The sequence below is a fragment of the Anastrepha ludens genome, chromosome X (assembly GCF_028408465.1).
Source record: "Anastrepha ludens isolate Willacy chromosome X, idAnaLude1.1, whole genome shotgun sequence".
In the NCBI taxonomy this organism is placed as follows: Eukaryota; Metazoa; Arthropoda; class Insecta; order Diptera; family Tephritidae; genus Anastrepha; species Anastrepha ludens.
Genome location: NC_071503.1, coordinates 76,944,575 through 76,970,150, shown reverse-complemented (window position 1 = coordinate 76,970,150; position 25,576 = coordinate 76,944,575). Strand labels below are relative to the sequence as shown.

The following is a 25,576-nucleotide window of genomic DNA, read 5'->3' as shown; positions in this document are numbered from 1 at the left end:
GCTGCTTCGGCTGGGAAATGAGGACGAATGTCCTTGAACCTTCCAGCAGGAATGAGGCGAGCCGCAGCAGCTGTGAGCAGCTTGCGGATTGCGCGTTCGCCTGCGCGCACATCGGTGGGAATGGGAAGAGCGGCGAAGGTGTCTTCAGTGAATTCCGAGAAGCCGGCCCAATTAGCTTTTTTAAAGTTAAAATAGGATCGCGGGTTCGCTGAACGAGGTCGGCAGGTCTCTCAATCGAGACGATAATGGGCAAGTGGTCTGATGCAAGCAATAGCATAGCTCGCCACGTTAAGCTATTTATCAGACCCACGATAGCTATTGTTAGGTCAGGCGAGCTGCTGCAATTGCCCACTACCCTGCTGGGGGCGTCGTCGTTCACAGTGCTGAATGTCGAATCGTCTATCTGCTCTGCCAATTGCTGTCCCCTACGAAAGTTTGGCAGGGTTGAATGCCAAAGATCGTGATGCGAATTTAAGTCACCTACAACCAATCGGTTTTCACGTCTGATGAGCGCACCTATATCAGGCTGATATCCTCCCGGGCAGCAGGTGACAGGTGGTATATAAACATTAAAAATTTCGAGCTCGGAGTGGCCTGTCCGGACAGCTATTCATTGACATTCTAAGGTGCTGTCCCTGCGGTCGATCCCTTCATCAATGAAACGATACTGCACTGTGTGGTGGACTATAAACGCTAGGCCACCACCATTGTCTCGCTCGCGATCATGTCTTTGCACGTTATAGCCATCCCTGCTGATCAGTGAGGACCTAGCGTGCAGCTTAGTTTCCTGGACCGCAGCTATTTTGATACTGTGCCGGCTCATAAAGTCGACTATCTCGTCGACCTTACTCGTAAGTCCGTTGCAGTTGAATTGGAGAAGCTTGAAGCTTCTCGGTGAGGTCAGTGTAATTCGGGGGGTGAGGGACGCGTGGTGTTGTCTGCGTTGGACCTGCTGCGCAATCCACTGTGGCTGTTGCGGCCTGATGGTGGTGGGCGGCCGCGCCACTGGTGGCGGTTGCGGGTGCAGAGCTCTGCAGCAGGGGGCAACGTAGTCAGTTGTCCACTCACGGGTGGTGCGCAGGCCGTAACATCTCCGAAAATGGCACCAGCCATTGCAAGAATTGCACTTGACTGGTGCCAGATTCTGAGGTATTACGGCCTGACACACGGAACAGACTGTGCGGGGGACCAAGAGCTGCTGGTTTGTCCCCGCACTGGGGTTGGAGCAGGAGGGAAGGGGATGGGCTAAGTCGAAGGAGTTGTGTTGCTCCGATAAGCTCCTTACCGTGGAGGTGTGGGTTGTGGTGTCGGTTGGTGGTGCCGGCCTATCAGGGGGAGTAGAAGCCGAGGAGGCGGCATACGCCTGCTGGCGGGAGCAACACGTGGCCACATACCGTGTGGACCACTCCCTATGGGTCTTAATGCCTGAACAGGTCTTAAGGTGGCTCCTCCCGTTGCACTTATTGCACCTAACCGAGGTGGAGTTCGGGTGAAGCCGTTATGTCAGACGCAGCAATAGAATACTTCTGGCCCAGGGTTGGATTCAATTTCAACCCTGAGGAGAAGCATTTGTAGCAAGGTTGGTGCAAGAAGTTGGTCCTTTGACGTAAGGGGTGGGATGATATGCTGTTCACTAGACAGGGCTAGTTTACTGGGGCGGCAGCCCTTGGTCCGGAAAAACCCGAGTCATTCCGGTATCGTAGAACCGGCTGCCATGGGAATGAGTTGGAGCTCCTCATCTGCTTTGGGTGGTGGTTGGACTCCGATCACGGCATTCGGGGGAGGGAGCTGCAGAAGGTGGTAAGTGTCTCCCAATGAATGTCGTTATTTGTCCGGTCCAGTAGTTGTCGATTTGTTAAATCCTGGATATCGAGTAATTGAAGAGATGTCTCCCGACGTGCCTTGGAGGCGACTCTGGTTCGAGAAGGTCAACGTGGGTGAAACTTGCGGTAGCACCCTAGTCGAAACTGTTCCTGTGCCTCGTTATGCAGGTGTTGTAAAGGGGACATCAGCGGGCATCCGGTAACTGTCAGAGTAGCAGTGTTTTGGCATGTCAGTAATTCCAGATGATCCGACAGGCGCAGCGTAATTTAGAACTGGGGGGCCAATTGCTTTAATTGTCGCCAACAACGTTTCTATGTCTTTACCCTAAATGCTCCCGGCTAACGATTTGGGGCCTGTTGCGATTTTAGAGCTTTGTGGCAGTTGCGGTTGCGTGCGCTGAGAAAGAGAGCAAACTATCAAAGGTGTCGCCCAAAATGTTGGGGTTGTTAACGGTCGTTATTGCTGTATCATCGAATTTCTTCCTTAGCTGTACATTGGCCCATTTAGTCGGGGAGATGCAATATAAATTGCCGACTAATATAGCTCGGGTATTTCTTTGGGTCCGGCTTGGGATAGGTGGTCACGCTCGTTTGCTAAAACGGTTGCTTCAGCTGATAAATTGGGACGTATATGCCGGATCTCACTCTCCAGCAGGAATGAAGCGGCTGGGAAAGCGGCGAAGGTGTCCTCAATCAATTCTGCGAAGCTGGCCCAATCAGCTTTGTTCAAGTTAATATGTGACCAGTGATTCGCGGAAGCAAAGTCGGCAGGTCTCTCTATCAAGACGATAATGGGCAAGTGGCCTGGGGCAAGCAATAGCATAGGTCGCCGAGTTCTGCTATTTATCAGACAGCGCTAGCAATTGTTATGTGGGTCGAGCTACTGCAATTGCCCACTACCCTGATGAGGGAGTCGTCGTTTACTGTGGTAAATGTCGAGTCGTCTGTCAGCTTGCCAAATGGTGTCCCCTACGATAGTTTGGTAGGCTTGAGGGCCAAACATCGTGATGCGTATTAAAGTCACCTACTACCAATCGGTTTTCACCTCTGATGAGCCCACCAATTTCAGTGTGATATCCTGCCGCATAGCAGCGGGTATATATGTATATGTTAAATATTTTGAGCTCGGCTCACCAGGTAGCTATACCTTGACATTCTAAGGTGCTGTCCCTGCGGTCGATGCCTTCATCGATAAGACGAAACTGCGCTGTGTGTTGGTCTACAAACACTGTCTCGCTCGCGATCTTGTCTGTGGGCGGTATAGCCATCTCTGGTTATCAGGGAGAAGCTAGCGCGCAGTTTTGTCTCATGGCCGCAGCTGTTTTGACTCCGTGTCAACTCCTGTAGTCGATTATCTGATCGATCGTGCTCTTGAGGCCATTGCAGTTAAATTGGAGAAGTTTGAGGCTCCTCATGGGTATTGTAACGCGTCGTCTGAGGGACGTGTGAGGATGTCCTCGTTGGTCCTACTGAGCGTTCCGCGTTGTTGTTGCAGCCTGATGCTGTTGGGCGGCCGCGCCACAGGGTGTGGTTGCAGGCGCAGGTCTCTACAGCAGGGGGCAACGTAAGCGCGAGTCCCCTCACGGGTGGTGCGTAGGCCAGAGCACCTTCGAAAGTCGATGTCAGGTTCCTATGCACCCTGATCTGACATACGGAGCAGACTATGCGGGGACCAAGAGCTGCTGGTTTGTCCCCGCACTAGAGTTGTTGGCCAGTGTTGAGGGAGTTGCGTTGCACCAATGAGCTCCTAACGGTTAAGGTTTGATTAGTGGCGGCAGTTTGTAGTGCCGGCACATTGGAGGATGTAGCCGTTAAGGCAGGGCCACTTAATGGCGGAAGCAACACGTGGCCACATACCGTGTGGACCACTCCCACTGCCTGAGCAAGTCTTAAGATGCCACCACCGTTCCACTTGTTACACCTAATCGGAGACGGTGGAGCCGTGTATGGCAAATGCATCAATAGAATACTTCTGGTTCAGGGTTGGGCTCCATACCAGCCCTTAAGAGAAGTATTTGGAGCAGACTTGCTGCGTAGGATTGCCCACCTAGGTGGGGAAAAACCTGAGTCATTCTGGTAACGTAGGACCGGTTGTTAAGGGAATGTCTTGGTGTTGCTAAACAAGTAATTCCCCTCCCTTCTGTTTGTTAATCCATGGGCTCTGACAACACAGCGAATTCGGAAGGCGGAATCCGGTACTCAAACATCCTTAGTATAAAGTAAAGAGAAAAGTAATGAAACCAACAAAAAGTAAGTAAGTAAGTAAGGAAAATTTTTAGAAAGTTAAGAAGTATTAAAAATGGAAATTAGTAAGACTTATGTAGCTACCTTAAAGTATGTTTAAACAACCACACACGTTCATTGTATATTACATACACGTATGCCCTTGATGCTAGAGGTGAAAAGCTATCGATATTTGCAGATCGTATTGCTGCCTCCATCGATATTTAAATCAGCATGTTAACGCTTTTAATGCGTTGTACCAATTTTTTCCATACTTTTGAAATGTACATATGTACTACATGTTCCAATAAGTTCATAAGGTGAGAGGGTAAAAACAATTTTTTCAACCAAAATTCATTTTATTCTTCAAAATAGGTCCCTTCTAGGGCGATACACTTTTCCCAACGGTCTTCTAACATATGATGTCTTTCGAAAAATTGATCGATAGAAAGTCCTTCAAAATACGCGTCTGTTTCCCATTCAACTTCTTCATTTGATCGAAATCTCTTTCCCTGAAGCCATCTCTTCAAGTTTGGAAACAGCCAATAGTCCCTGGGGGCCAAATCTGGAGAATACGGTGGATGGGGAAGCAATTCGTACAATTTTGCCATGACAATCATTGATTTGTGAGCCGGTGCATTGTCTTGGTGGAACAACACTTTTTCTTTGCTAAATGAGGCCGCTTTTTCGTGGTTTCGGCGTTCAAACTGTCCAACAAGCTGGCATAATACTCGCCGGTGACCGTTTTACCCTTTTCAAGGTAGTCGGCGTGTAGTGGTGGATCCATGTTTCGTCCATTGTTATGAATCGACGAAAAAACTCGCTTGGATTGCGGCGAAACAGCTCCAAACAATGCTCAGAATCCATTATTCGTTGTTGTTTTTGGTTGATTGTGAGAAAACGCGGCACCCATCTTCCGACTAGCTTTTTTACACCCAAATGTTCATGCAAAATCGTTCCTACTGACCCGTTCGATATACTTTCGGTCTCTTCTAACTCGCGCACTTTCACTTTACGATCATTCAGAATGATACGATGGATTGTTTTGATGTTTTCTGGAACAACTGCTTCATTGGGACGTCCTGAACGCGCTGGGTCCTCAGTGCCCGTACGACCGCATCTAAATTCGCGAAACCATCGTTCAACGGTTCCGATCGACAGTGTTTTATCAATACACGAAATTCTTTTGAATCCATTTTTTTCACAAAACCAAAAGTAGCTTCACTTAAACGACTGTAACTCACATACTAATCGGCAAAATGTCATGAAAATTTGACAAGTAGTTTTTAAAGGGCGGTTCTCACTAAATACCATATGCTTTTGATATTGACGTCGCCATCTATGCCTCACCTTATGAACTTATTGGACCATGTAGTATTTAGGTAGGTAGATGAAATGGTTGAAGTACCAGTATGGCACTCCCGAAGTAACACCAAAGCGCCGCTTTGCTGACGTATGTATTTACAAAAAAATATTTTTTTTTGTAAAAAATCAGCTTGTCGACTGTGTTGCCTGTTGGTGCGTCTGTCATTGATTATTAACCCGGTCTTAGTAAATATCATCTCTGCTTCGACAGATGAAGCTGGAACGCAAAGGTATTTCTTGGCACAATATACTAATGGCCCAAGCAGCAAATTATTATTAACTACTACTGTTTGTGTCTTATTGTTTTTGTTGGTTACTCGTTAGCGTAAAAAGCCAAATAAAGGACTGGATTCAGTACTAATTGATTTCGTTTCTGTATTTTCGAAATTTTCGTTATTTGTTGTCCAGCATTTTCTTCACTTCTAAAATCCTCTTTTTTGAAACGTGGATCCAATATTGTACATATCCGCGGCAGAGTTCGTTCTTCATAGGGAAATAATCTCTTTACCATTGCTTTTAAAATACCTGCATAAATATTCTTTATTTGTATATATTTCCTTAGAAAGCTGTTGAAGGTGTAAATATAGTAAACATATGAGTGGGATTATAAAAGATGAAATTCTTTCTTTGATCTAGATAATTGTTGAGTTATAAAGGGTGATCAGATTGGAGGTACTTTTTCCAATAGAGTTTTTTTTGACAGATTAGGCGTGACTAATGTCAAACTAAATACATATTTTTTTCAGTATTCATTCACATCTCATCATAGAAAGACTTACGCCTCAACTGCATAAATCGTACAATTGTATTACGAAAATCGACGCTCTGTGAAAAGTGTTCATCGCGCGTTGAGGACAACTTTATGTTGTATGGCGATGAGGCCCAATTTTAGTTTAATGGCTACGTCAATAAGCAAACTTGCGTACTTGGGCTGAAGAGCAACCTGAATCCATTCATGAACAGTCATGACATTAATTGAAAACAACTGTTTGGTGCGGCCTATGGGCTTGAGGAATAGTCGGCTTATATTATATTTCTTCAAAGACGACGCGGGCGCTAATGTTGGAGTGAGTGGCGAACGCTACTGCGCTATGATAAACGACTTTTTGATTCCGGAAATTGAGGTCTGTTATCTCCAAAGCATCTGGTTCCAACATGACGGGGCTACTTGTCATACAGCCCGTGAAGCAATGGATTTACTGCGTAGTCGTTTCGGTGAGCAATTTATCTCTCGTCTCGGCCCAGTGGATTGGCTACCAAGACGTGTGGTATTTTATTTGACGGGTTTGTAGGCGGCCGCCGTAGCCAAATTGGTTGATGCGTGATTTCGGAGAACGTAAGTTCGAATCTCCGGGAAGCACCAAAATGAAGAAAACTTTTTTTCTAATAGCGGTCGCCCCTCGGCAGGCAATGACAAACTTTGAAGTGTATTTCTGCCATGTAAAAGCTTCTCATAAAAAATATCTGCCGTTCGAATGCGGCTTAAAATAGTAGGCCCCTTCATTTGTGGGACAACGTCAAGACGCACACCACAAATAGAAGGAGTAGCGCGGCCAAATACCCAAAAAGGGTGTAGGCGCCAATCTAAATGCTTAATTTATAAACCAGCTACGATTAAAGCATTGGAAGCCAACATTATGTATTAAAGTTATTCACGAGATACCGATTAAGGCGCAGTTGCGGCCAGCATTTGAAAGGGACTATCTTAAAAAAATAAAGGGCATGAATGCTTCTACTTGCGACACGTTGTCGTCTATCGTTGAAGATAAAGGTATTCTATCCACATACCAATTTGGCTTCAGGAATTCCCGCTCAACAGTGGATGCTATCAATTGCGTGGTAGATTTAGCAACAGAAGCCATTGAAGGCAAGAGATGGCGCGGCGGGAAAAAAGAATGCTGCGCTGTGGTAACTCTGGAAGTTAGAAGTGCTTTTAACGCAGCTAGCTGGCAGCGTATACTAGAAACCCTCGCAAAAATGGGGTCGCCTAATTATACAATCAGATTAAATTGGAGCTTTTTCACGGACCGTAAACTGAGGTTTTGAAGTGACAAAGGCGTTGTGGAGTATATCGTATCATCAGGGGCTCCTCAAGGATCAGTTTTAGGCCCACTGCTATGGAACCTAATGTATGACTGGATATGCCCCCTAGGACCAAATTCATTGGATTCGCGGATGACATCGTGGTGGTAATGGTAGCAAAACTTATCCACGAAATTGAGCGAATCGCCAGCGATTCAGTAAGCAGGATCAAGACTTGGCTAAGGTCTATGAAGCTGGAATTAGGTGAGCATAATCCCGATGTAGTCCTAATAAGCAGCAGGAAGATAGTAGAAACTATAAATTTAATGTTGGGTCTGAAACCATTAGCTCAAAACCTGCTATTAAATACCTAGGAGTGATGGTTGACAGTCTTTTAAACTTCAAAACGCACCTGGAATACGCTGTAAAGAAGGAACCGAGTGTGCAATCCTGTCTGTCGCGAAAAATGCCAAACATAGGCGAACCTACCCACAGCAAAAGAATACTATATAGTAGGGCAGTCAGCTCGGTTCGTTTGTATGCTGCACCGATCTGGGCTGATACACTCAACTTAAATAGCTTCACAAAAAAACTGACAGCTGTCTACCGTCTAAGCGCTTTGCGGACTTTCTGCGGCTTCCGTACAATTACGGACGATGCTTCCTTCGTTATAGCAGGAGTAGTCCCCGTAGACATTTTGGCGAAAGAAATGTAGAGAGTGTATATAAGGCTATCTGAACACGACGGTAGAGCAAGTCGTAAAACTATTGCAGAAGAAGAAAAGCATCGTTCGATTGCCCACTGGCAAGACCGGTGGAACAGATCACTGAAAGGTAGATGCACGCACGGGCTAATACACGTTCTTACGACGTGGTTAGAAAAAAACCATGGGGAAACAAACTTCCACCTAACTCAATTCCTTTCAGGGCACGGAGTATTTCGAAAATACCTCCATAGATTCGGCCATGACAGTTCCCCAAACTGCCCAATCTGCATGGAAAGGGAAGAAGACACTGATCACGTCATGATCCAATGCCCACGCTATGCTCCCGAAACCTGTGGTACAGACGAGGAAATATTATAGATTTTCTGCTAAAATCAAATGATAACTGGAAGCGAATCTGCGCGCATGTAAAATATATTCACAATGATCTAAGGCGTGCGGAGGTTCGCAGACGAAATAACTAGCAGCGTATGAGCCAACCAGCCCCGTGAGGTAATTCCTTTTTGGACAGTTCCGAGGGGAGAGTGGTAGATAGCGGAGAGGTATTTAGTACGTAGGTGTAGCTGTGAGGCTATAAGTGGTGCATACTGCTATGCCGGTATAGCAGTACTCATGAGAGTTTCCTCTTCCCGGGCATCATCTCGAAAAAAAACCCATTGCTTCTGCCCAGTAATTCACCCTTCACTTTGGGGTATGTACGGCATCTCCTCAATTACCATGCAGGCCCAAAAGGCTTCGTCGCCTTGATCCGCCTTGAGTATTGGATAAAACGTTCGAAAAAAGCCATGTGATATTTTTTGTGGCAATGCCATGATTTTTGTAAAAACACGAAACCCGAAATGAAATCAACAAATTTTGCTCGTCCGGTTTTATTAATTTCCACTTTATTTTACCCAGGTCACACCTTTTTGGCGGCTTCCGGGAAGGAGCAGTCAAAAACGCAAAGGGACTGCTATATCGCACATTGGCTAATACAAGACTAACACTTGAACGATGAGTCCACCATACGTGGACGAGATGGTTATGTTCGAGTTGTGTGTCTCCGCACTACTATTGGGACCTGCTGCCGACCTATACACAAATTTGTCACGCTGCCAGTGTCTTGAAAGTGGATCCTTTCAACGGGCCCGGATGTTAGATCACTCGATATGCATAAAGCACTACTCAAATAACTTACACACTTGACACTCACATACAATACATAGTCAATGTTACTGATTATTGCACTCTAATTATCTTTTGGTTTGGTAAATCTTTCACTTGTACATAATAAGCATGCATTTCAATACATAATACATATAAATTGCTCACATCCAGCAGTTCGGTATTTTTTTTTTTCGTAAGTGTATATGCATATATAGTATACATACTCGTACATCACTGCGCACTCAAAATTTTTTGCATGTCTGCATACATTTGGGTTTCGGCAATTATTTATTGTTTACTAGATATACACCCCCAAATCTCTTGGTTTCGTCCTTCAAGAAAAAGGCTTCTTGGATCAAACAGTATGTATATAATCTAAGACTATTTTGTAATCTCTGGTTTCGGCAGAGAAATTTGGGTTATATCGCTTTTTAATTACAGATTGGGATTTAAGTTCGAAAAAGTAGGCATTGAAGTTTTATGTAAAACTATTATAACACTCTGATTTTCCAATAATATCGAACAATCAATATCGAACAATCATCAGTGAATGCGATGAATGAAACATCTTCTGAGAGCAGCAATTGAATTAGTCTGACTATTTGCAAACAGACTAGACTATGAGAGGGACCAGAAGCCGATGTCTGGACCTCACACTAGGGTAGGGGCGGGATGTATTATAGATTGAAGGATGGGAAATACAGAGTGAGAAGTTATTGGTGCAGTGAGGCGCGAGCAGCAAGGGGTCATGTAGCACGTGGTCCAAACCCCGTGATCCTTAAGGCCAGAGCTTAGGCTCATACATTGCATGGATGTGTCGAATCGAGTTCGCCCCATGATGCTTCTGAAACGGACAACAAGTGTGGCTTATAGTTTCGAAGTTCCATAGTTTTGTGTATTTATGGTGTTAAGTACTGTGGTGCTGTCGAGAGTAACAAGATCTCAAAAGTATTTACGGCTGGGAAATGAGGGGTATGGTTGAAGGATTTTCCAGGTTTCAATAGTCGAAGTTTGGTGGTTGCTTTCGACTGCTTAAGAATTATAATATATATATGATCGCGATCTTCGCGCGGAACAGACATATTTTGATATGCTCTTCGAATTTCTAAGTACATTTCATTTTCTTAGTTCGATACTACTCTCTTGATTTTTTCTCCAATGTTAAAAATATCATTACCTGAGACAGTGATCCTTACGTTACGGGAAATGAAAAAACATAAAAATAAAATAAAAGTGCATTTAGCGTAGAACACATAACAGAAGTGAAACTTTCAAGGCAGACAAAGAAAGAGGGAGAGACCCGAGAATGAGAGAGGGAGAGCGAGAAATAATATATATCTAAATAAATTCACAACATTTGCAGAGAGGCAAGGAAAAACTCAGGAAAAATAGCCTAAACGGTTTCTAAGATATATGTATAAAAGGTATAGCTCTCTTCTCTCCTTTTCCTCTACGTTATTTCTTTTTTCTCTCTCGCGGAATGGAAATGCCTAAAACGTTGCCTTGAATGGTGGCCTTGAAATTTTACTCTCCATTCTCGCTCGTTCATCGACGTTTCACCTCAAAAAATTTAATTTAATAAGATGCAAACTATATAGGCATAATAATGCCTTTTTCATACGGCCAAAAAGTTGAAAGGGCTCGACCGAAAGTGCAATACGCGATTGGAGTTGGTGAGCTTAGCCAAGATTTTTTTTGTACTGTTTGTGTTGCTGCTCGGCGTAAATCCATCAGGTCACGCCCTCCACCTATCATCAACGCCATTTCAAACTAATTCAAATGTACAATCCAACTTTTGGAGCTATTTGAATATAAAGTCTGTTGATTCCCGGAACCAAAGTGATAACTACAGTGAAAGTACCAATTGTGCCAATAAGCAAAAAGTTATCAGGTCAGTCCATAAGTTCGTGCGTATTTTACCCATAATTTCACTTTTGTACCATTTTCGCATACAAAAAATTATTCGCGGAATATAACGCAACTATTTATATTTTCTTTGATATATTGTGCATTCAACAAGTGATTTTAATCGCGGATAAAAGCACGTGTTGTTAAAAAATAAAATGGAATCTTCGAACGCGTATAAGAGGCATTTTTGTATTTTTTTTTTATAAAAGTGGTAAAAATGCAACAACTGCTGCTGCAGAAATAAACACTGTTCACGGAGAGGATACCGTGAGTGTAAGGACTGCGCAAAATTGGTTTTTAAAATTCCGAAGTGGTAACTGCGACGTGGAGGATGCCCCGTGCGCTGGTCGTCTTGAAGTCTTTAACTCCGACGCCTTGCTCGAACTCGTGGAAACTGAGCCAAATTTGACAGTCGATATGATAGCTCAGAGGTTAAATTAATCGCACGGAACAGTTCACAGGTGGTGGTTTATGACCGGTATTGTTTATTATGAATTATGGAACCAAACCAGACGATAACTGCTGATTATTATTACCATCAGCTATCAAACCTGAATGAGGCACTTAAAAAAAAAGACCGTCTTTAGTGAACAGACGCAAAGTTTGGTTTGACCAAGACAACGCAAGACCTCATACCGCAAGGCAAACATTAGGCAAGCTGAACGAGCTCGGATAGGAGCTAATGCCGCATCCACCATACTCTCCGGATATTGCACCTTGTGATTATCACCTTTTCCGTGGACTTCAATCCCATATAAGTAACAAGAACTACTCCTCAAAAGAAGCTATAAAAAGGGATATCGAAGCGTATTTTGGCTCCAAGGACAAACAATTTTTTGAGCAAGGAATTAAAAATTTGCCTACACATTGGGCACACTTCGCCTGAAGTAGAAACAGGTTGACCTAAAATGCCAATAAAAACTGAAAGCGGCGATTTGTTGTCCATTAATAGTACATTAAAAATCCGCTTGAATTAAAATCCTAGCTGATCCTTTTTTCGAGATAAGTGGATTTTAGCATTTTCGAAAATTTTTTCATAATTAAGCGATAATGTATCGTGGCAGTGCTATTATTTAAGCGTGCAAGTGTATGTGTTTGCGTGTGTGTCCATATACATACCTACGTGATAAAGCACAAAACTCGCTATTTCGATTAATCAAATAAAATTAGTTTAAAAAATCACGGCTATGCAGCGCATTGTATACCGGGCACTCCGGCAACAGAAAATAGAAGCCTATTCTTTTCATAGCCGCTCATTTTCATTTGTACCTTGTTCATCAGTAACAAGTAATCTCTTCAGAAATTTCGTTATTTATGGTCTGCAAGATCATGGAAAAAAATATTCTTTCAACTCACTTAGATCATAAATGCGATCACGAAGAAAATAGGTTGAAATTATGTGCAACATGTGGTAAAAAAATCGTTTTTGGCAACCGTCAATGATCAGAATTTTTAATTACTGAAAATCTTGCTGGTTTAATTAAAAAGCATGTCAACGATAATTTTGACGAGTCCAATTCTAAATTTCCCATTAGCGTTTGTAGTACTTGTCGAAAAACTATAATGGAACGATAGAAGGGTAATGCAAAGAGGCCACTTCCTACAATGCCTAACTACGAGGACATGAAGTTAACAAAAGAAACCAGAACAACTTATGATTGTAATTTTTTTATATGTCTAACGGCACGATACAAGGGTCACTCTAAAATAGTTAAGGGCAATGGTCATGTACGCACTTTTTATTCTATAATAGATGAAAGTTGTGGTCTTTATGGAGCTGCTTCAAATGCTCAACTTCCCTCTGCAAGTGGACATAGTACTGCTGAAAAGAGAATGTCCATGAACATTTGCAGTAAATGTTTTCAAAAAATTGGCAAAGGTTTGCGTCATCCTTGTGGCGCAGGTCCTGCTTCATCTCGTGCTCGTGAAAACGCCTTGAGTTTAGTAGAAAAACTACCAGAAAAGCAACAAAACCAAGTAGTAACATCGATTTTACGAAAAAGGTCCGAAGCAAGTACGAACGATGGTGGTATTTTATTAAATACAGCAGGGTGTAAAATGAGGGTAACTTTGAATAAAAAAATTGAAACCGAATTTGTTTTTAATACTGAAGGGTTAGACACATTCCAATCGACTACTGGAGCATCTCAAAATCAAATGAATAAAATGACCAATTTCATTAGAAGTTTTGCTGGAAGAAAATCTATTCCAAAAAACTATAAACAACATATGCGTGAAAAATCGAACTTATTGGAAGATATTTATAAAGAAGTTATTTGCTTTTTTGAATCCAAAGAAGGTATGGTTAATAGACCTGTTGTATATGCTAATGCATCAAATCTTATTAACGCAATCTTTGACCATCGGGATATTAAAGAAATTCAAAACGCTAAAATAAAATTGTTGGCAGATGGGGGTCAAGGATTTTTTAAATTATGTATAACAGTTTTAACAGAATTAGAAGAATGTGATTCGAATTTCAATGAAAGTAAAAGATCTCGATACTCCACTGGTGGGAGTATGTCCAAGAAACAGAATTTAAATAGCGTTTACAGATTAATTATATTACAGATTAATTATATTCACTTTGAGTGAACTGCAAAGTTTTGGAAAATTGCGTGGTGGTGCCGATAAAGAAGAATTGATGGAATTTGACTTAGATAATAAAATTTTGAAAACATTCAAAAATTTAAATGATGATTACAATAAATTTAAATGTTTTGGCAAAGATAAAAAGTATGCTAAGGAGTGCCACAGTACAATAAATATGCCTCTCTTTTTTTATGAAAAAGAATCGGAGAATGAAGATGTCCTTATTGATGAAGAAGAAGATGACATCAACATGTACGTTCTTCAGAAATGTGTTTTGCCTGAACTTAATCTTTTACAAGGATTTACAAACCACCTATTCTGGAACGGCATAGTTCTTGCTGTAGGGCGTGAAAAGGCTCTGCTTTGGCCATCAAAATTGAAGTTCTTCTTCTTCTTCTTAATTGGCGCTATAACCGCTTACGCGATTTTGGCCGAGTTTAACAAAGCGCGCCAGTCGTTATTTTCTCGTGCTAACCGGCGCCAGTTGGACACACCAAGTGAAGCCAAGTCCTTCTCTACCTTATCTTTCCAACTCAGAGGAGGCCGCCCTCTTCTTCTGCTACCACCAGCTGGTACCGCATCGAATACTTTCAAAGCCGGAGCGTTTGTATCCATTCGGACGACATGACCCAGCCAACGTAGCCGATGGATCTTTATTCGCTGCGCTATGTCTATGTCGTCGTAAAGCTCATACAGCTCATCGTTCCATCGTCTGCGATATTCGCCGTTGCCAACGTGCAAAGGTCCAAAAATCTTACGCAGAATCTTTCTCTCGAACACTCCAAGCGTCGCTTCATCGGATGTTGTCATCGTCCAAGCTTCTGCGCCACACGTTAGGACGGGCATGATGAGAGTCTTGTAGAGTGTTAGTTTTATTCGTCGAGAGAGGACTTCACTACTCAATTGCCTACTTAGTCCAAAGTAGCACTTATTGGCAAGAGAGATTTTCCGGTGGATTTCAAGGCTGACATTGTTATCGGTGTTAATGCTGGTTCCTTAATAAACGAAGTCTTTTACAATCTCGAAATTATAACTGTCACAGTGACGTGGGTGCCAATACGCGAGTGAAATATTGTGCCTGAGTGATTAAGTTCTGCTGCTAGTACGATGCTCTCCAATATCAGGTTCAAGAATTCACACGGCAGCGAGTCACCCTGTCTGAAACCGCGTTTGGTATCAACCGGCTCGAAGAGGTCCTTCCCAATTCTGACGGTGCTGCTGGTGTTGATCAACGTCATCTTGCAAACCCGTATTAGTTTTTTGGGTATACCCAATTCAGACATCCCTGCATACAGATAAGTCTTTTTCGTATTGCCGACGTCGCTTAATTATGAAAAAATTTTCGAAAATGCTAAAATCCACTTATCTCGAAAAAAGGATCAGCTAGGATTTTAATTCAAGCGGATTTTTAATGTACTATTAATGGACAACAAATCGCCGCTTTCAGTTTTTATTGGCATTTTAGGTCAACCTGTTTCTACTTCAGGCGAAGTGTGTGGGAAAACATTGTAAATAATGAAGGAAATATATTATTGATTAATAAATACTTTAAAAATCTTTTTTATTAGTTTTAAAACCACCTTTGAAAAACGCACGAACTTATGGACTGACCTGATATATTGGGACCCCTGTAGAGGTTATTTGTTTCTCTTCGATCTGAGAATGCCCGTGTGCATAATCTAATCAGTGCTATACGTGCAGACAACAGTAAACTTATGACTAAAACTGAGAACATCCACTCAGATTTATGCAGCGAAATCTGCCTGAGAAAGATAATGTGATTTTCTTACTCACAGCCACTGCTGTCTCTAATGCTGCGTTTTTGACCATTGCTGGTGAGTTTGCTGAAATCTCTGCGCTAGCTGCTTCTAAGTCTAGTACTTCATGCTCTGTTCTTTCGCTTCCTGTTGCGGTTAATAATGCACATCGGGCGACGGTCAATAATAAACAGAGCAAAAAACAAGTACAAATTTCTGTGCCAGCCGCTGCTGAATATAACATTCCGTGCTCTGTTCATTCGTCTGCTGCTCCAGTTAATAATGCACAGTGGACGACTGTCAATAAGAAACGGAGCCAAAAATAAGTGCGACTAGTAGGTACAAATACTTGTCAGGATTTAGATGGTGCGGTCAAATAATAAATGGTTACATTTGATATCTTTCTCTCCTTCCGTATCTGAAGGTGGTATCAAAGATTAAGTCTCTAAGCATACAGGCTTAAGTAAAAATATGCTTTCCTGTTTCAAATTGGTTAAAAAGAATGTTTCATTTTTAATTTGGGAGTTCGGAGTCTTTGTATGAAAAGTGGTTCAGTTAGAAATCTGGCCTACAAATGTAATAACGTTTTTGAATCTTTCTAGTGCTGAACTTATCCGGCATGTGTACAAAGGCTAAGTATGTGCATTCCCTTAGTGCGCAATTAGATTACGACATCTTCGTTCTTGTTGAGACCTAGCTTAATATAAGTTTCAACGACAGTGAATTCTTCGACCCGAACTTGTTTAATCTTTGTCGCAAAGACAGGGATGCTGCAAAAACAAGGTGCTTGCGTGGGGGTGACGTTAAATTGCTCTCAAGTGTCATTAGAGCGCATTTTTGTGTCCACTCATGAACGGTGACTCTCTGTTAGATCAGATCTGCGTGTGCTTAAATTGTCCCACTTCACGAGGCTGTTTAAGTCTACTAGTCTCGTTTTTGCCGCCTGAAAGTTCATTGGAGTTGTACAAAGCGCATATTGACAACATAGTATATCTAGTCTTGAATAATCTAAGTAACAATAATTTATGTATGTGCATTAGGTGATTTCAATGTAAGTAAGATAAATTGCTGTACTAGTGTCTCTAACTCTACTCCCACACCAAATAATGTTTCTGCGAATCATGACTTATATTTAATTGATAATATTCTTAGTCTTAATTTATTTCAAATTATTAACTTTGTTAATTTTCTGAATAGAACCTTGGGCCTCATATTTCTAAGTGATAACTTAAACTACCAGATCAATGAATGTTTGAATTCTATAACTCCTAAAGATAATCATCATTTACCCTTAGTTGTCAAACTCGACTTTTACTGTTTTGCTATTGTTCCGTCTGATGTCAGGATATAATTTAATTATTCATTTTGAGATTTTGCCAACTTCAATGACTTATTACTTGATATTGATTGATTTTCTGAGCCTGATCTAATAGTTTTTCGGCCTTTAAGTCCATTTTATCTAAACTCTGGTTGGATAACATTCCGCTCAGAAAGAAAATGTCTTATAAATTACCCTGGCCTTCTAAGACTTTGAAAGAGCTTAAAAATCTTAAAAATAATTATTTTAAGAAGTTTAAATCTACTAAAAATTGTCTATAATACATATATTAATAACATGGAGTTGAACATTAAGCAAATCCCAAAACCTTCTGGACATACATATATAAAATCTAGAAGGAATAGTGCCAATGTTCCCGCTGGTATCTTTTTAGACAATAGTCAAACGCGAAGCTCAAGTGAAGCGGCAAATTTATTTGCTGAGTTTTTTAAATCTAATTTTGTTGACAAAGAACTTGATCTACCATGCGACTTTTCTTCTGACATGGAAGTTTTCTTCCTCTACGCCATCCTTTAAGAGTGACAATAAAAACGACGTTAGAAATTATAGGTCTATTTCAGAGCTATGGCCTATTTCCAAAGCACATGGTCAATGCAAAACTGTGCATTGCGATTAAATCTTTCAACGCCCAAATCGGCATGGGTTTGTTGCTAACAGATTTACAGTATCTAATCTGACTGTTTTTAGTGAATACTGCATAAATTCTTTCTCGGCTGGTTTCCAAGTCGACTGTATTTACACTGTCTTTTCGAAATCCCTTGATAGAATCTTAATTAAAAAATTAGCTTGTTTTGGCTTTCATTCTGCATTTCTGAAAATGGGAAAACTCTTATTTGAGCAATAGACGATGTTAATAAGCTTTATTTGTGGTGCCAGAATTCACGCTGAACTTATTCAAGTGCTTTAAAATATCTCGAAAACATTTAACATTTTGTAGGTAGGTAGGTAGGTAAGATGGCAAGAGTACCCCAGGTACGCTACAAGTAGCACTTACGTGCCGTTTTGATAGAGTGGACCACTACCTGTGAAAGGATTAAGGGAGGAGATAAGACCGTCTACAGCCATCCAGTGCTGTTGATGTAGCGGAGGAGAGAAAAGGGATCTAGGCTGGAGAATTTCTTCAAGTCATCCCCAAAGGGGACGCTGAGGAATCTCAAGCGCCTAGCCGCCAAAGCCGGACATCTACAGAGAAAGTGTTCCACAGTCTCTTTCTCTGTAGGATCCCCACAGCTTCTGCAATGGGGGTTGTACGGAATTCCAAGCTTCTCCGCGTGAGTGCCGATCACCGATGCCGCGATGAGTTTGGAAATTGAATGGCGGGGGGTTCCCATCACCTTAAGCGTTCTGTTTATGTCGTATTGAGGCCATAGTGCTTTTGAAATGGCACACGATGAGACAGACCTCCATCTGTCTTGCACTTTTCTTAGAAAGAAGTTGTGTAGTTTCCCTTTAACGACGGCCAAGGGGATACCGATGTCTGAGAAGAGGGCAGCTGGACTCGGTTCTGCCGCCCCCTTCCTGGCAAGCTCATCGGCAATTTCATTTCCCTCTATATTCCTGTGCCCAGGAACCCAGATGAGGGAGATGTTTCCTGCCCGTTCGAGGCGTTTAAGTTCCTCCTTACAGGAGTTTACGAGAAGAGAGCTGCAATGCGGCGACGACAGTGCCTTGATTGCAGCTTGGCTATCGGAAAAAATATTTATGTCTCCCTCCCAGCAGCGATCCCGAAGCATTTTGCATGCCTGCAGGATCGCGAAGACCTCTGCTTGAAAGACGCTGCTTGTCTCCGGCAGTTTATAGGAGACCGAGATGTTGGCTGATTTGGAGTAGACCCTCGCTCCCACTCCAGACTCCATTTTGGATCCGTCAGTGAAAACAGAGGCCTCTATATCCGCAACAACTCTCCCCTCTTTCCAATCTTGCCTGCTCGGAAAGATAGCCCTAGCACAACCCCCAAAGCACAGTTTGCGGATGGAGAGGTCGGTGCGAATATCAGAGAAGGAAGGGGAGATCTGCTTCAAGATGCTGCTATGCCCAACAGGGAGTTGTCTCCAGAGGCCAAACTCCCTCAGTCTGATAGCACTCTTAGCAGCAATGGATTTAACCTGCAGATCCACAGGAATTAAGTGGAGTATCACGTTGAGCGCAGCGGTGGGACATGTTCTGCAGGCACCAGTGATGCCCACACATGCAGTTCTCTGCACTCTCTCTAATTTAGTGAAGTTGTAGCCCTTCTGAAGAGCTAACCACCAAACTAGGCAACCGTATGTCAAAATTGGTAGAACCACTAAGTTGTACATCCAGAGTACGACACGTGGCTTGAGGCCCCATTTTTTGCCGAACATAGATTTACAGGCATAGAAGGCTATATTAGCCTTCTTAACTCGATTTTCTATGTGCAGCTTCCAGTGGAGCTTGGGGTCAAGTATTACACCAAGATACTTGACTTCCGATGAAAGTGTAAGACACTGGTTGTTAAGTCTAGGAAGCTTAAACGGCGGAGGCTTGTATTTTCTGGTGAATAGCATCAACTCCGTTTTGTCAGAGTTGACTCTGAGACCGCTACTGGCGGCCCACCTGCTGAGTGTAGCCAGTGCACCTTCCAAAATTTCAGCCATTACTGATGGGAAGGGACCTGAGACCATCAGAACCAAGTCATCGGCATATGCTACCACCTTTACCCCCCCCGCCCCCCGTTTAAACGAGTTAAGGCTTCATCTACAGCTACTAGCCAAAGGAGGGGCGAGAGGACGCCGCCCTGCGGTGTGCCCCTATGTACGAATCTGGTGATTCTAGCCCCTCCTGCCACCGCATTTATTTCCCTACCACCAAGTAGGGACGAGACCCAGCGGTAGATAGGTGTTTCTACCCCTAGCCTGTTTAGAGCCGTGACAATTGACTCTGCCGTAATGTTATTAAAGGCGCCCTCTATGTCTATAAAGGCTGCCAAAATGAATTGTTTCTCCTCCAGAGATTTCTCTACAGTCCCTACTACCTCATGTAAGGCTGACTCTGTAGATTTCCCTTTTCGGTAGGCGTGTTGGGCTGGAGAAAGTCTGCTTTCACAGTGCTCTCGGATGTGACAGTCGATCACTCTTTCAAGCACCTTGAGAATAAAGGAGGTAAGACTTATAGGTCTAAAGTCCTTGGCCAGGACATGGCCCCTCCTTCCTGCCTTAGGAATGAAGACCACTTTGGTTTTCTTCCAGCTAGCAGGAACGTGGTTCAGCGAGATACACGCCGAGAAGATCTTTTGAAGAACGGGCACCACCACGGTCCTAGTCTTCTGAAGCATTACTGGCATGACACCATCGATGCCTGGAGATTTGAAAGGGGAAACTCTCGATTGCCCAGTTTATCCTGTTGACGGACAAGACCGGTGTCAGGGACATCACAGGTAACCCCTCCTGCCGGTTCGGGTCTTCGTTACAGACCGGATCAATAGAGTTTTCCGGGAAATGGGCATCAATAAGGATTTTTAAGGATTCGCCTGCAGATTCAGCCCACTCCCCGTTCTCTCTTTTGACAAGAGTTTTACAGGAGTGGTCCTTGGATAGGATCCTGCTGAGTCTGGCCGAGTCTTTTACGGATTCGATGGATTCGCAGTACTCTTTCCAAGAGTTGCGCTTCGCATCTCTAATGGCTTTCTTATAAACTTTCAAAATTTCCCGGTAATCTTGAAAATTCCTTATTTGATAACATTTGTTGAAGACTCTCCTAACCTTCTCTTTCAAGTCGGTCAGCGTTTTGCTCCACCAGGGAGGAAAGTCTTTCTTGCTAAAGGATACTGGGCAGGCCACTTTGAAGGCAGTCTGATAAGACCCTTCTAAGTGTCTAACTTGCGTGTCCAGTTGTTCCTTAGTGGTAGTCAAAAACTTACTCCTATTCAGCTTCTTGCAGAAAACCCTGTGGAAAAGAGACCAGTCTGTTCGTTTAGGGTTTCTGCGGGGTAGCAAGGTCTCCCGAATGAAATCGATTTCGTAGAGGATCATCATGTGGTCCGAAAACGAGTTCCTCTGGGAGACCGTCCAATTTTCAACCCTAACAGCAGATGAGTTTGTAGAAAGAGAGATATCAAGAACTTCCTCCCAACCATTTGATGTTCCCGATGCCGGGAAGACAAAAGTTGGGGTGTTGCCCTTGTTACAGATAAGTAAATTACGGCTTAGTATAAAATCAAACAGAGACTCACCCCGTTCATTGATCTCGCTGCTGCCCCAAATGGTGTGTCTGGCATTCGCATCGCATCCGATCAGGATGTTCTCCTTCTTGGGCTGGAGAGTATCCACTAGATGCTGCAACTCCTCAGGAGGCGCCGATCTGTCGTGGGCCATGTAGGCAGATACCAAGCAGAAGCTACTACCACTGGATGGTTCCACCCTGACCGCAGTCACATCCGGTGAACTGAAATTAGATAGCAAAAAGGCATTAATTGTGTTCCTTACTAGGATACAGGCCCTTGGCTTACCATCAGTATGGACATAAAAGAGGTCATAGGATCTGTCTCTCAGTCCCATGATTTTATGCTGCCAGATCCAAGGCTCCTGTATCAGGCAGACATCGATGTCCTCCTCCCGGAGGGTGACTCTTAGGTTATCTGTGGCTAGTTTGGAATGACGAAGGTTAATTTGTAATACTTTTAACAGACTGTTCAAAAGTGTTACTTACCTTTATGACTGCTCCCCCAGTTCGGAATCTGCGTCCGTCCCAGACAGCCGCAGATCGTCGAGCAGCTTCTTGGTGTCATCCCCCAATTTCTCCAGGTCATCATCCAGGGCGACAGAGGCGGGGAAGACCTTCACTTTGGCCAACCTGAGGCCAAAGCGAAGTTTGAACTGCTGTTTTTCGAGAGCCTCCAGCGACTCGTTGTTAATCAGCAGTAATATGGCTGAGCTATGCTGCTGAGGTTCTTCTACTTTGATGACAGACCAGTCATCCATAGGAACCTCAGGATTCTGAAGCTTGAGACACGGGACAATTTCCGAACTGTCCAGCTCCATTTTCGGCAACCAGATCCTGGCTCGTGGTCGCCTGGGAATTTCTGAGGCAGGGATGAGCTTTAGCGAAAGCCCCTCCCAGGCGTTGCTAACCGTAGCAAGGCTCTTCTCCAGAAATTCCTTCGAGTACTGATTGGCACATTTTATCACCCTACAGCCCCGACAGATTTCACCCGAGTCGAAGAGAGGTGCTGGCCCTTTTTTACATTTGTGCACTAAGTACAGTATTTTGACTTGTGTCCTGCCGCGACGTTATCTTTGACAACAAATTTTCTTTTAATAACCATTTAAATTACATATATATATATATATATGTATTGGGTAGTCGAAAAAGTCTTTTCGTATTTGTAATCAAACTTCAACTAATTTTTTTATATTTATAATGAACTTTATTAAACCAAATATGTACCATTTTGGTCCACCACCTATTGCCATTTGTCTTTTAGAGACATTATTCCATCAGTGTAAAACTTTTGTGGTTTCTCGGCGAAAAACTGCGACAAGTAATTTTCACAGGCTTCTCTTGAAGCCAACTTTACTCCATTAAGGGAGTTCTGCATTGACCGAAACAAATGGTAGTCCGATGGTGCAAGGTCAGGGCTATATGGTGGATGCATCAAAACTTTCCAGCCAAGCTCTCCCAGTTTTTGCCGAGTCATCAAAGATGTGTGTGGCCTAGCGTTGTCCTGATGGAAGACGACGCTCTTTCTGCTGATCAGTTCTGGCCGGTTTTTTTCGACTGCTTGCTTCAATCTCATCAGTTGTTGACAGTAAAGTGTAGAATCAATCGTTCGAGCAGGCTGGAGCTGCTCATAGTGGATGATTCCTTTCCAATCCCACCAAACACACAGCATAACCTTTCGAGGCGTCAATCCTGGCTTTGGGACCATTTGTTGAGCCTCACCACCCTTGCACCATGATCTTTTTCGCACATTCTTGTCGTATTTGATCCACTTTTCGTCTCTTGTTACAATTCGCTTCAGAAATGGTTAGATTTAATTTCGTTTCAGCAAAGAATCGCAAATGTTAATTCGGTCCATTAAATTTTTCACAGACAATTCAGAATTTCTTCATTATTTTCACTCATTTTTGAACAGCTATAACTTTTTTTCAATTTCTCCGAATTAAATTTTTTTTCTGGTTAAATGAAGCTTAAAATGCCACCTTTCTAACACCATATGATATGACACAATGTGATTTGTAGCACTGGAGATAGATGACTCCAACGACATCTATTGACAAAATACGAAAAGACTTTTTCGATTACCCAATATATAATATAATTCACGTGTACACCCTTTTTGGGTGTTTTGGCCGAGCTCTTCCTCCCATTTGTGGTGTGCGTCTTGATGTTGTTCCACAAAATTGAGATACCTGCAGTTTCAAGCCGACTCCGAATGGCAGATATTGTTTTATGAGGAGCTGTTTTCATGGCAGAAATACACTCGGAGGTTTCCCATTGCTTGCCGAGAGGCGACTGCTATTAGAAAAAACTTTTTCTTCATTTTGGTCTTTCACCGAGATTCGAAGCTACGTACCAATCCATTCGACTGCGGCGGCCATATAAATTATATTACTTCAAAATCTTTCTCGATATTGGGCTTCGTCAGACGGAACTCCACTAAGTTCTCTGATCTCTATACCATTAAATTACTCTATACATCATTTGTTTTTATTTGGAGATCATGTAGTCAGCAAAACTATCAATACAATCGAGCATGTGAAAAAATTTTTCTCTTATATGCCTTTCGGTCTCTGAATTTTATTGATCCCATTCCTTCATATTCTGCTCGTCTCATGCTTATAAGAGTCAAGTCCTTCGAAATTCGTAGGTCTATACTGTGCCCGTCTTTTATTAATAATATTATTATTGGACTAATTCCCTACTTGTTGGAAAAGATTCGATTTAATGTTCCCCAGCGATCTCTGTGGAACCTCTACCCTTTTTATGGAGAAAACTTTAAAACTAAGTATGCCAGTAATGCTCCCATTACTCGTGTTTGCAAGAATTAAATACCGTTCATAATTATGTTTTTCTCGATTTTTCGCTTTCAAAAGTAGCTGTTTTAAATCTCTTGCATTCTATATTTTAGTTGTTCTTAAGGACATGTAATATATCAGTAATATATCTAAGAAACTTTTGTATCAAAGTCTGTAAAGATTGTAATTCATAGACTTAAATAAATATACTTCCGGGGCTAATGGCTTCGGGGATTTTCGCTTTAGCTTTGGAAAGTTTAACTTCATCTGAAAGTATGTCACACTGGTGCTTGATAGATTTTGTAGATATCTGGTTACATATTGCTTAATTTTTTTTGGAAAAAAAAGAGAAAAAACTCGCACATCCCATCCCTTCGGGTTCTACGATGCACAACCATCGAATGTCACGGCTATGTTGTCATCATGCAAAAGGCAAACATTAAGGTGTTCACCCTTGAGAGCACCTTTTATATCCCGGTGATGTTGGTCGGGCAGCAGATGGACGAGAGTATAAGGTGGTTATACCATGACATTCCAAGATGGAACCGAAGGGAGAAACTTTCATGGGTACTTTGTGCAGTCACCATTTTCTCTATAACGTTGTTTTATTTAATATGGAAGAAAATACGCAACTTTTCAGCGAAAAAAATTGGCAAAAATCAACGTGAAGTTTGAGACACTTAAGACATGCACTAAAATTGAATAGACTAAAAAACTATGGTTTACTATGGTATCGCTAAAACTGCTGACTAAAAAGTGCGAAATTTTGATAAAATTTGCCAATGTTTTAAATATAAATTTTGTGCAAATTTCAAATTTTGCGTTTTATAATTTTTATTCTAGTATAAACTTTGTTTTTATAAAAAAAAAATTAAAAAAAAGCATTAGTGAAAACTGGTAAATGGTATACACTTTCTTTTGAAGCACACTTTGTGTATTTTGGGGTTTTCAAACAAATAAACTTTTAACAATGATTCAGACGAAAGTATTTACGCAGAACAAATATATCACTGTATCATTTAGGTAATCTAGCAATTTCTCCAGTTAAAAAATATATTTCGTTTAAGCTTACTTTAACATCGTATTTGATTGTCTTTTATTTTCACCTATACCTTTATCTCTCTATTTTTCAGTGGAGCATTTTCTGAAGTGCGGCTGGCTGAAAGCAAAGAAAATCCCGGAGAACATTTTGCAGTTAAAATTATCGATAAGAAAGCGCTGAAAGGGAAGGAAGAATCACTTGAAAATGAAATTCGGGTACTTAGGCGGTAAGAATGACTCTTAAAGCTATAGCTCATTTTACGAGTTTTGTTTACTATGGTAATATGTAATGAACAGAAAGACCTAAATCTGACATTGAAGATATAATCACTGAAACTAGGATAACCTGGGCAGTGAACACCTTCAAACCATTTAAATCACTGGGTCTAGATGGATTATTCCCGGCTCAAATACAACATTCACTCAACTATCATATATTATGGAATGGTTAACGGCTATTTTCAAGGCTGTTCTGAAGCTCAAAAGTGTTCCATCAGTATGGAAAGAAGTAATAGTTGTCTTTGTTCTTAAGGCAGGAAAAGGCTCACACATAACACCTAAGGATTTTAGGCCAATTAGTCTATCCTCTTTTTTGCTAAAAGCATTAGAAAGCATAATAGAAGAGTGTATTAAGGCTAACATAAACCCTAACGAGCTTA

The 25,576-nt window shown here is 42.2% G+C and overlaps 1 protein-coding gene across 9 annotated transcripts in view; it reads left to right on the top strand.

Annotated features, from left to right (window-relative positions):
* LOC128869629 (calcium/calmodulin-dependent protein kinase type 1-like) overlaps positions 1-25,576 on the top strand; it is a 361,072-nt gene that overhangs the window by 146,882 nt on the left and 188,614 nt on the right. For all 9 annotated transcript variants that reach the window (XR_008455349.1, XR_008455348.1, XM_054112200.1 and 6 more), the window contains exon 3: positions 25,010-25,144. Coding sequence is in view for 7 of the 9 variants with exons in the window: in XM_054112200.1 (XP_053968175.1) it covers positions 25,010-25,144 (135 nt within the window). In the remaining 2 variants the exon portion in view is untranslated. The remainder of the gene's footprint in view (positions 1-25,009; positions 25,145-25,576) is intronic.